This window comes from Palaemon carinicauda, chromosome 1 (assembly GCF_036898095.1).
Source record: "Palaemon carinicauda isolate YSFRI2023 chromosome 1, ASM3689809v2, whole genome shotgun sequence".
Lineage (NCBI taxonomy): Eukaryota > Metazoa > Arthropoda > Malacostraca > Decapoda > Palaemonidae > Palaemon > Palaemon carinicauda.
Genome location: NC_090725.1, coordinates 331,792,975 through 331,805,039, shown reverse-complemented (window position 1 = coordinate 331,805,039; position 12,065 = coordinate 331,792,975). Strand labels below are relative to the sequence as shown.

General features: G+C 44.4%; 1 protein-coding gene across 4 annotated transcripts in view; it reads left to right on the top strand.

Moving 5' to 3' along the window:
• The window catches only part of LOC137658787 (soluble calcium-activated nucleotidase 1-like), a 117,184-nt gene that overhangs the window by 74,902 nt on the left and 30,217 nt on the right, over nucleotides 1-12,065 (top strand). For all 4 annotated transcript variants that reach the window (XR_011047430.1, XM_068393844.1, XM_068393830.1 and 1 more), the window contains exon 5: nucleotides 5,502-5,745. Coding sequence is in view for 3 of the 4 variants with exons in the window: in XM_068393844.1 (XP_068249945.1) it covers nucleotides 5,502-5,745 (244 nt within the window). In the remaining variant the exon portion in view is untranslated. The remainder of the gene's footprint in view (nucleotides 1-5,501; nucleotides 5,746-12,065) is intronic.

Below are 12,065 nucleotides of genomic sequence, written 5' to 3'. Positions count from 1 at the left end.
TTATCTAAAGTTTTTGAACGTCTTCTGGCAAAACGTCTTAATAGGTTTGCTGAAGGTAATCATCTATTCCCTAGTTTGCAATTTGGTTGTCGTAAAGGCCATGGAGCATGTGATGCCCTTCTTACAATCTCCAATGCTGTACAGAAATCCCTTGATTGTGGTCAGGAGGTTCGTATTATTGGACTTGATTTTAGTGCTGCCTTTGACCGTGTTAATCATGAGGCCCTTGTTTTCAAACTCAAACAGTTGGGAGTGGGTGGGTCGTTTCTTAGCATTATTATTGATTTTTTAAGTAATAGATCTCAAAGAGTTGTTGTTGATGGGCACCATAGTGAGTATAGGAATGTGATATCCGGTGTTCCACAGGGTAGTGTTCTTGGCCCATTACTTTTCATACTATATAACACATGACATGTGGTTTGGCCTAGAAAACAAGCTTGTTGCATATGCAGATGATGCTACTCTCTTTGCATCAATTCCATCCCCTGAATGTAGATCTGGGGTTGGTGAATCCCTTAATAGAGATTTAGCTAAAATTAGTGCATGATGCAAATTATGGGGCATGAAGTTGAATCCTAACAAAACTCAAAGTATAATTGTAAGTAGGTCAAGGACGGTGGCTCCTCAACATCCGGATCTCAGTATTGATAATGTTTTTTTGAATTTGTAGACTCTTTTAGAATTTTAGATGTGATTCTCAACAGCAAATTTACTTTTGAGAAACACATTAGGTCTGTGTCTTCTTCAATTTCACTAAAAATTGGCTTATTGAGAAAGTCTTTTAAGATTTTCGGTGATCAATCTATTCTGAATAAATGTTTAAATTCTTTCATTTTACCTTGTTTTGAGTATTTTTCTCTTGTCTGGTCTTCAGCTGCTGATTCTCATCTTAATTTATTGGACAGAAACTTACGGTCTATTAAATTTCTTGTTCTTGATCTAGATACAGTGGTACCTCTACATACGAATTTAATCCGTTCCACAACCGACTTCGGATGTAGAAAATGTTCGGATGTAGAAACGAATTTTCCCATAAGAATACATTGAAATAGGATTAATCCGTGGTTGAGGCCAAAAACCTATGATAACTCCTTAATAAATTACTACACATAATTACACATGACAATATACACTCTAAATTAGATAATAGACATGTAAAAAACAATAATTATCAAGAAATAATAAATAAGAAACGGGTTTTTAGCGTCACTTTACCTTAGAAAGTCCAGCGCAGGTATTGGTCTTGCTACGCAGAGAGGAGATGGACGGGTGGCGAGGAGGTAGAGAGGGTGACTACGATAAACGTACACTACCGTAACTTATTCTAACTTACCTTAAGTGAACTTTAACCTAACTTAGCTTATTTTTTTTTTTTTTTATATTTTATATTTTTTTTTTTACATTTTCTTTTTTTTATTTTGGTGATTAATTTTAATCACTTTCACTCTCTCCACTTAAAATTGATTGAATATTTTTCTCTTCACTCTTCGCCGTTTTCTTTGAACCACTTCCTTCCTCTTCATCACGAGTTCGCTTTGATGTTTTTTTTAAAGAAGCTATCAATAGAAACGGCTTTTCAGAATGTTTAAAAAATGAGTTAGGCAAACATCATCGAACTGCGCAACTACGCGACAAACCTGCAATTTTTTTGGATGGTATTTGTCGATGAAGTCGACCACGTCTTGATATTTTCCTAACATCTCTTTTATTTGCGCCGAACCTAACACATGTTCTACCTCCTCGATCCCTTCCTCGTCATCACTCATGTGCTCAGACATAGCATGGAGTTCCTTGAGCTCCTCTGTGGTAAGTTCGTCGTGATGTTCGGCGACGAGTTCCGTGATGTCATCTGCGTCGACCTCCAGACCCATGGACTTGCCAAGGGAGACGATTTCCTCTACGTCTTCCGCTGCACCCACCACGGGATCAGGTTCGGGGTCAAAACCCTCGAAATCTCGGGGAGAAACTGCATCAGGCCACAGCTTCTTTCAGGCAGAATTCAGTGTCCGTCGAGTTACTCCCACCCAAGCCTGATCTATGATCTTCAAGCAGTGCACGATGTTAAAGTGGCTTTTCCAAAATTCACGCAAAGTTAAGTTTGTGCTTTGCGTGACATTAAAGCACTGCTTGAATAGGTGCTTGGTGTAGAGCTTCTTGAAATTCGAGATGACTTGCTGGTCCATGGGCTGGAGGATAGAGGTGGTATTCGGTGGAAGATACAGCACCTTTATGAACTTGAATTCTTCGAAGATATCATCTTCAAGTCCGGGGGGTGAGCGGGTGCATTGTCAAGGCATAGCAGGCACTTTAAAGGCAATTTCTGCTCATGAAGATACTTCTTTACAGAAGGACCGAAAACTTGGTTAACCCATTGGACAAAGAACTGCCTAGTGACCCAGGCCTTCGAGTTGGATCGCCAGAAAACATGAAGCTGGTCCTTATCCACATCCTGTGCCTTAAAGGCCCTAGGGTTCCCAGAATGGTAAACCAGTAAGGGCTTGACTTTAAAGTCCCCGCTAGCGTTGGCACATAGGGCAAGAGTCAACCGATCCTTTATTGGCTTATGCCCAGGCAATTTCTTCTCTTCGGCGGTGATATAGGTTCGACTGGGCATCTTCATCCAAAACAGCCCGGTTTCATCACAATTAAACACCTGCTGCTCTACGTAGCCTTCTTCCTGCACGGTCCTTTCAAAGCTCTTCACAAAGTCAGCTGCAGCCTTTGTGTCCGCACTAGCAGCCTCTCCGTGGCGAACAACTGAATGAATCCCGGACCGTTTCTTAAATTTCTCAAACTAGCCATGAGATGCCTTGAAATCGTCTGAGGAAGGTTCGGTTGAACTCTCCCCAGCATCACCCCCAGAGCTCGCCTCCTTCAAGTACGTGAAGATGGCGTGCGCCTTCTCGCAGATGATAGTTTCGGTGATGGTGTCGCCAACAATCTCTCTGTCCTTGATCCAGATTAGCAGAAGTCGTTCCATCTCTTCTATGATAGGGCTACGACGTTTTGAAATGATGGTGATCCCCTTAGAAGGTTTCACTGCTTTAATGGCTTCTTTGTGTTTCAAGATTGTCGAGATCGTCGACATATTTCGTCCATATTCTTTTGCAAGTTCACTCAAGCGGACGCCACGCTCATGCTTTTCAATAATTTCTTGCTTTACTTCTAAAGAAAGCATTTCCTTCTTCCTTTTCTCACCACTACCACTTGCGAAACCAAGCCTTTTAGGACCCATGCTTTACGTAAAAAACCGTAAAAGGATGTACCCAAAAAATCACGATTAAAATACAGTTACTGTACTGTAATAGCAGAACGCACAGCGCACAACCACACGAAGCCGACGAGAACAGAGGAATGACCCAAGCCACGCTAATTGAGGGTCCCTCCGAGGTCGATGTGCTGCCTTCTATCGGCGGAAATAAAAAATACATCCGGCGCCATGAGTACCGTCTACACATACGGGTATTGTTTATTTCGGGTGTCGAAAAAAAATTCTGGTGTAGAGTAGGAACGTGTTCGAAATGTACTTCGCTTGTCGAAAAATTCGGATACAACCGGTACGACGAAAATTGCTTACTTCGTGTGTCGAAATAAAATTCGGGTGTAGAGTCGAAAAATTGCTCGAATTTTACTTCGGATGTTGGAAAATTCGGATGTAGATACGTTCGTGTGTAGAGGTTCCACTGTATTAATCTTTGGTACCGTCGTTCAATTAGTTCATTATGCATGTTGCATAAGATTTTTCATAACTCTGACCATCCTTTACATTCAGATCTCCCTGGATAATTCTATCCTGTTCGTAATACTAGGCAGGCAGTTAATTCTAATAGCCAGGCCTTTTCCATCATGAGGTTCAATACTGCACTGTATTCTAGAAGCTTTATTCCAGCTGTTACCAAGTTGTGGAATGATCTTAATTGGGTAGTTAAATCGGTAGAACTTCAAAAGTTCAAAGTTGGAGCAAATATTTTTATGTTGACCAGGCTGACATGAGTCTTTTTATAGTTTATATATGACATACAGTATCTGATTTTGACGTTAATAGTTTATATATGACATTTCTGTTTTGACGTTGTTAATGTTTTTAGAATGATTTATTGTTAATTTGTTCTCATCATTTATTTATTTCCTTATTTCCTTTCCTCACTGGGCTATTTTTCCCTATTGGAACCCTCGGGCTTATAGCATCTTGCTTTTCCAACTAGGGTTGTAGCTTGGCTAGTAATAATAATAATAATAATAATAATAATAATAATGTGGGTGGGGCTACTCACCTGTGCTTAACATGTGTCATCAACTACAGTATCTCATTACAATTTAAGAAAAAAATTTTCCAGCTTCATGGGAGACATAACCTATTTTAAAGGACTCTGGTTTATATAACTAGGAAAAATCCAAATTACAACTTTTAAAATTGGTTGTATCATATTAAAGTAACTAAAGTTAAATAAAAAATATTACATTAGAATATATTTTATTATAGGATAGAACGTGAGAAAGGGCAGGGTGATAAATTTGTTTAGGTTGTATAAATTCACAAATTATAAGTTGTTTTTTGTTGTGTTTTTAAACCTGTGTATAATATGGAAGAGTAATGTAGATACAGATGTTATTTAAAATGAGAGGAAACAAAATCATAGAAAATATTGCTCATCTATTTTGCAAGTAATTTTTCTGATCATTCCTTAACACTTTATTGGTTGACCAAGACTTTTCTTTAGTTAACTGAATATTTAATAAACTTACGTTAATTGGCAAAAGAAAAACATGAATGACAAAATAGAATACCTTTATTATTTTGAATAGTTGCACATATCTGTTTATAGTATGGGCATCAATAATTGTACATAAAAATACTATATCCTGTATAACTCAAATAAAGACTATAATGAACAGACTGACATACTAGATGGGCAGCGTGATCCACTGCGCATCTACAACAAACCAAATGTTTTTCTTTTGCCTTAACTTCACATATTTATAGTAACCTTATTGAATACTGTATAACTATATCCTATCTTTATGTTACTGTATACCTCTAGAAATCTTTTCCTCACTAACATAAAGAAATATTATAACCTAATCTAGACTAACCTATCTCTATTTGAATAGTAGATGGCTTGTTTCACTAGAATTAAGGAAATACTTTATTGCTTAAGGTGTGAAAAAGATTATCGTTGGTTTTTATAATTTGTATATATAACGAAAGAAAGTAAAAATCCTTTTCATTACATTGAGAAAGTTGTGGTACTGTATTATAAAAGTATTTTGCTTATGTCATATTTCATTGTTTCCGTGGTTACCTTCACGTGTAAATTTTGCATAATAAGAACTCTCTTACTGAAAGAAAATCTGTACTTATGATTGAATATCTAGACTTAATTTACATTTTTCATTCCATCAGCTACCTGTTAGTCGGTAAGGTCTCCTAGCCAATATAACTGTTCTTTTATAGCTGTTGTGAATACAAATTCTAATATTAAACCTTTTCTTGATTTCAGGGTCATTTGACTGTAAATGTTGAAAACCAAGACGTACAAATTGAATGGGATAAAGACCTCATATCATTGAAATCCAATATGGCTTATGGCGGGAGGGGTATGGAATTATCAGAGCTCATAGTGTTCAACGGCAAGTTATATGCTGTAGACGATAGAACCGGAATCATCTATGAAATTGATCTTTCAAACAACAGAGCCATTCCCTGGGTAGTGCTTACTGATGGTAATGGTCGTGAAATGAAAGGTAAGTCATAATTTTCAAATTTAAGTTTAGTACGGAATCCTCCAAATACTTAAATCTTAAATTTATTTATCATATTTGCCAATTCATCTACTATTTTACTTTAGATTCAATACCATATATCGTGATAGTAATGAAATTTAATACATAAAGTTTATTTACCTATTTGGGGTAAGATTGCTATTAAAAAAAAACATGTAATAACAACAAACTCAAGAAAATAAAGATTAAAGTTAATAAAGGCAATTATTATTATACGATATTGCTAGGTTTGTTTGGCAGTCAATTGTATAGTAACCCAACTATAGAGTTCAATGAGGATAATATTTTGGTCACTAGAATAATCGAAATGACTCTTGAACCCTACTTAACAATAAGCTCCATTTTGCAATATACTGTATATACAGTGGTACCTTGATTTACAAGCAACTTTGATAATGAAAAAATCAAAACAGGAGCATGGAAGTTCAAAGTGGATTACAAGCATTGTGTCAGTCTGTGAACAAAAATGCTCTGAATTAAAGTTGATTTTGGGTTAAAGTTCTGTGTGGTCTTCAAAGGCTTTCCTGTGAAAGGCTAGAACAGGGAATCCATTATGACATAAATGCCAAAGAAATATTGGCCCCCTACAGTAGGTATAGGGTCAGTGTATTAACCTGCAAAGTACGGACTTGGTGTGTATAAGGGAGATCCTTGAGTTCAGGCCCATTAGAACTTGACACAGCACCTCAGTAACTGAAGTTCATAACTATGTCATGCGCCTCATAGAAAGGAACCAACATCCCAGTTGACTGCCAGCCTACAAACACATCAACCAATGCTCAACCTTGATCCTGTTTCTAATCGTCTCTCAAACAATAACCAAGAAGACTGAATGCTTTTAGTCAAGTAACTGTTTTTAGGTTTTTCTTTTGATTATGTTAATATAATCAAATGAAGCATGCTTAAGGTTGAAAGCACCGGTAGTTGAGTAATTTTATGTTAGTCATTCATCTCTTTGGTTTGACACTGGTTCGGTCGGTGTGGTTACCTTTCTTGTCTGTCTTTTAATCAGCGTTGGGTGTTAGTTATCTGCCCTTCCAAGTGTTAAGATAAGTTATCTGCCCTTCCAAGTGTTAAGATAAGTTATCTGCCCTTCCAAGTGTTAAGATAAGTTATCTGCCCTTCCAAGTGTTAAGATAAGTTATCTGCCCTTCCAAGTGTTAAGATAAATTATCTGCCCTTCCAAGTGTCAAGATATGTTTTCCTAATTGATTTATAAAATAAATTAATTTTATGCTCTAACCAACAGCGTAGCCTATAACATACCTTATGTTATCATAACTGTAGTTAAACCATCGAGTATTGGGGTTGTTTAATACTGACGGTGCCATTCGTTTTCACTGATTATATTAATTAGACGGGTGTCAATTATATACAGGTAGTTATGAAATGAGAAGGAAATTTAGCTTTATGGCATCTATAACTACAGTTAGGTTACCATAGCCTAATCAGGCTTTGTTCCATAACTGAAATACAAACCACGCTATTTAATATGGGTAATTACTTAGGGCGTAGCTGAAATGACGAGCCATTAGAATTTTTACGAGGGTTTACTACCCAACCGCTAGTTAGCAGGGGGTAGGGAGGGTAGCTTGCTAACCCCCCCCCCCACACACACACACACACACCTGTGATTGAGCTCACTTTGCTCTCGGCTCGGGCGGCAGACGGACGTGTCCGCTTTCACCCTCGCCTCTTTTGGACAGCCATTACTGATCTTTCTTTTGCTTTTCCTTTGACAGAGTGTGTGAAGTTGGCCTGTATGCATAAGTGTCCTGGCTTACCTGACCGCCCTTGTGGCACGTTTATGTCGGCGGTCGACACGGATCCCCACACCTTGTGTCCTTATTGTAGGGGCCAACGGTGTGACAGAGATAAGGTTTGTGGTGAGTGTAGGGAGTGGTCTACCTCCCAGTGGGAGAGGTTTTCTCGGCTCCAGAAGAAAAAGTCCAAACGGGATATTTCTCCTTCAAAGGTTTCTTTGAAAAGAGAACATTCCAAGGACTCTTTTTCCGTGGCCCAAACCTCCTCTGAAGCTCCCACTTGATCGGTTTCTCCCGAGAAGCTGTCGAGTGGTAGCGTAGACCATAGTTCTGTTGACCGATCCCGGGGTGTGGGAGAGGGAGTTGCCTCCCATAGCAAGGCAGCTCCTTCTCCCCTGGAGGAGGATATTATCATGCCTGTATCTAATAATGATTTATTACAGCTTTGGGCTTCCTTGGGGCTTCAGGGTTCGCCCTCTAAGGAAGCCCTGTTTGACATGATCAGTTGGGAGCAACTGTCAAACAGTTGCCGACGGTAGCAGAGATCGATCCTCTGTCTCGTCGACGTTGTTGTAGCAGAGGCTTCCAATGAGTTATCTCAAACCTCTGCTCCTGATGTTGCTGCTGTAGCTGAAGGCTTAGTCCCCCTCTCCGAACATCCTTCGAGGGAGGAGCTAAGTCCTACGGTCTCTCCTGCCCGTGATTCTCCCCCTCGGGAAAGTTCACTCATAGAAACTCCTCTTCAGAGGACTGCTCATGGTCAGCCCGCTGACCCTACGGCCCTCAGAGGGCATTTAAGGCGGAAGGCTCGCCTTCCCCTTCGCCATAGAGGTCTTCCTTCACCTCACAAGGGTGTTAGGAGGCGCCACTTCGGCTCGTCATCTTCGCAGTCCTCCGCAAAAGAACCTCGCCGTCGTTCACCGACCCTGCCAGCTACATCCTTGGACCTCTCCGCAGATCGTTCGCGATCTCCTTCGGTGGAAGGTCGTCCTTACAAAGGGCATGCCAACCTTCCACCCACCAGACCTGCTGACCTGCCGTCGCCGTTCCTGGCTACCGATGCGCTGTGGGCGCCTTCTCATCCTGTTATAAAACGGGCAACGGTCCCTTCGGGGCATAAAGGGTGTGAGCACAAATTGGTGCCTAAGTCCCTTAAGCGCCAGGTATCCCCTGCGCGCCAACGGTCTCCTGCTGCAGAAGATCCTGTCTTAGCGCCAGCGCTCACCTGTGCGCGCACAAGCAGTTGTTCCTGACACTGCGCACCAGGGTTCCCCTGCGCACCTGCAATGGTTCCTGCAATAGCGCACAAGTGCTCACCTACGCGTCAGCGCACTGCCATGGAGGTTCCTGAGATAGTGCACAGGCGCTCACCGGACCTCCAGCGCTCTCCAGATCCTCAGCGCGCTATTAAGCGCAAGCGCGCACCGGCAGAGAATCTTGATATAGCGCGCCAGTGCACTAATATGGAGGTTCCTGAGATAGCGCACAGGCGCTTACCGGATCTCCAGTGCTCTCCAGACCCTCAGCGTTCTCCTGTGCGCCAGCGCACAGCACTGGAATCTCCTGACATAGCGCACAGGCGCTCACCAGGACTCCAGCGCTCTCCAGATCGCCAGTGCACCTCTGCGCGCCCTCATCCTGATTCGCGCCCACGTTCTCTTGCGCGCCAGGCACGCCCACGATCTTCGGATCTGGGCGCAGTGGGGAGAGTAACCTCTTCCCCTGCTCGCCAGTGATGGCGCGCAGTCTCCATCTCGCTCCCACGAGGTTGCACAAGTGCGCCCTGCACGCCCGTCTCTCCAGCCAGATGTGCGCATCGTGCGCCTGTGCGATAGGGATATATCTCCTGCGCACGTGCGCCCAACGTTATCGCCCTCACGGGCTCTTTGGCAGGATACTACTCGCGCGCGAACAATCACCTTCGCCCGTGCGAGCGCTCATCCAGCCTTCTGCGCACCCCCTGTCATCACCAGTCTATTCCTCTGCGCGCCATCGCTCGCCCACGCACGCCATCGCTTGCCCGCGCGATCGCCCTCATGCGCGCGACCCAGGGCAAGGCCCATCGCGCGATCACAGATGCGACCCCACACGCGAGGCTGCAGGACATCGCGCGGCCAGGTCATTGTCGTCACGTCTCCCCTCCCCCTCCTGCAAGCGCAGAACAGCGCACTCATCGGAGGAAGGGAGGTTTCCGGTTAGGTCCAAGGACTCTTCTTCTTCAGTTTCTTTACAGGCGAACCCTCGTTTGGTAACTCCTCCTAGGGATCGAACAATCCCCCTCCCTCCAGAGGAAGTTTCTGACAGTGCGACTGTCAGTCAGCAGCCTTGGTTTGGGACCATCGTCAGAGCTCTCGTGCAGGCTTTTAAGCCTGTTTTCTCTGAGCTTGGTCACAAATCATTGGCGGCTTCGTCTCCCCTGAAGAGGAAGAGAGGAGTATCTACCGTGGTAACTTCTCCAAAGACGAAGCTGACTCCTCGGAAATCCTTGAGGAAGGCCCCCTCTCCCCCCCAGACTTTCTCTCCCTCCCCTGCGGACGAGGATTTCCCGTCCTCTGGGGAGTCAGGTGAGGCGGGTCGTTCCCCCATCACACCAATGGGGGAAACCCCACCTCGCCCCGAGAAGTCTTCTCGGGTAGGGGTTGAGAAGAGCCTTCCACCATCACTGTTGGAGTCCTGTATCCCTCCCAGGAGGGAGTCGAAGGACTCTAAGACTCTGCCGAAGTCTTCATCAAGGATTAGACCAGAGCCAGCCAAACCCTCAGAGAACGTCCACGAGTCCCCCCCAGGAAGAGCCTCTGGGGACAGGAGACTTTGCTGCCAGCCCTTCAGGAGGAGAGCTGTAGGAATCAGAACATGCTTTCTGGCAGGTTCTTACCCTTATGAGGAATCTAAATGGGTTTACGGATCCAGAGATTCCCCCTTGTAAGGGTAAAGACACGGTCTTGGACTGAGTCTTCGGTACTCAAAAACCCTCTAAGGCCAGCGCGGCTTTGCCCTGGTCCCAAGGGGTTAAGAGTGCCAGAGACAAGGTCGAAGGCCAGCTCTCCGAGCTTGCCTCCTCCAGCCGATCCAGCACCGGTAACAAACTCCTCCCGCCTCCTCGTGTCCATCAGAGGAGGTACAGATCTTGGAGGAGACTTGTTTAGCTCTTCCTTTACACCACTCTCTGGAAGAGCTTACTGGGCAAGTCCCTCTAGAGAGACTCCAACCGGCATGTCTCCTATTCGGCAACGGAGATCCTGAGCCAGGAGAAGGTGGCGAAGTGTGCCATGCAGGCTAGGGTCTCTGGGCATCCTGTTACGATCTGAGGACTTGTCCAAAGAGTACCAGGAAGGCCTTGGAGACCTTCTTGCTCTCAGGCATTCGTACTATCGAGTTTCTAGCAAACCAAGTCTCGAGCTTGTGGGCTAATACCATCTTGAAACGTTGAGATGCGGTGTTTGAGAGATTCCACCAGAAGGTCCCCAGTACCGACATTAACAGGCTCAGACATTCTTCCGTCTTGGGTAAGAACTTGTTTGAGCCTAAGGACGTGGAGCAGGCAGCTGAGAGGTGGAGGAAGTCCAACCAGGACTCCCTTTTACATAGGGCCCTAACATCGAGGCCCTACAAACCCCCAGCGACCCAGCAATCACGTCCTACCAAGAGTACAATAAAGGCAGTTACAGCAAAGACAAAGGTGTCTAAGCCCTTTCCTGTCAAGGACAAGAAAGGCAAAAAGTCCTCCAGGGGAGGAAAGAATCCTAGAGGGAGCGGCCGAGGCCGCAAACGCTAGGATTGGCAGTCCCCCTACTTGTCCACCAGTGGGGGGATGCCTACAAAGTTGCGCGTGAACGTGGCAGCAACTCGAGGCCGATTCCTGGACGATTTCTGTAATCAGTCAGGAATATCGTGTCCCGTTCACGACATCTCTACCTCCCCTAACAGCGGATCCAGTGTCATTGAGCTCCCTTGCCATGGGATTGGCAAGGGGGCAAGCCCTTGCGGCAGAAGTTGAGACCATGTTGAAGAAGGACGCTCTCCAAGAGGTAGTCGACGGGTCCCCAGGCTTCTTCAGTCTACTCTTTCTTGTAAAGAAGGTGTCTGGAGGCTGAAGACCAGTCATCGACCTCTCAGCTCTGAACAGGTTTGTTAAGCAGACCCCGTTCAGCATGGAGACGGCGGACACGGTCAGACTTGCAGTGAGACCGCAAGACTTCATGTGCACACTGGACTTGAAGGACGCGTACTTCCAGATCCCAGTCCATCCGTCTTCGAGGAAGTACTTGAGATTCTGCCTAGACAAAAGGTTTACCAGTTCAAGGTGCTGTGTTTCGGTCTCTCCACAGCACCGCAGATGTTCACCAGAGTGTTCACCCTAATATCGTTGCGGGCTCACAGGGTCGGCATCCGTCTCCTCCATTACCTGGACGACTGGCTGATCCTAGCAGACTCGGAGGCAGCCCTTCTTCAACACCGAGACAAACTTCTGGGACTTTGCCAAGATCTAGGGATCATGGTAAATCTCGAGAAGTCTTC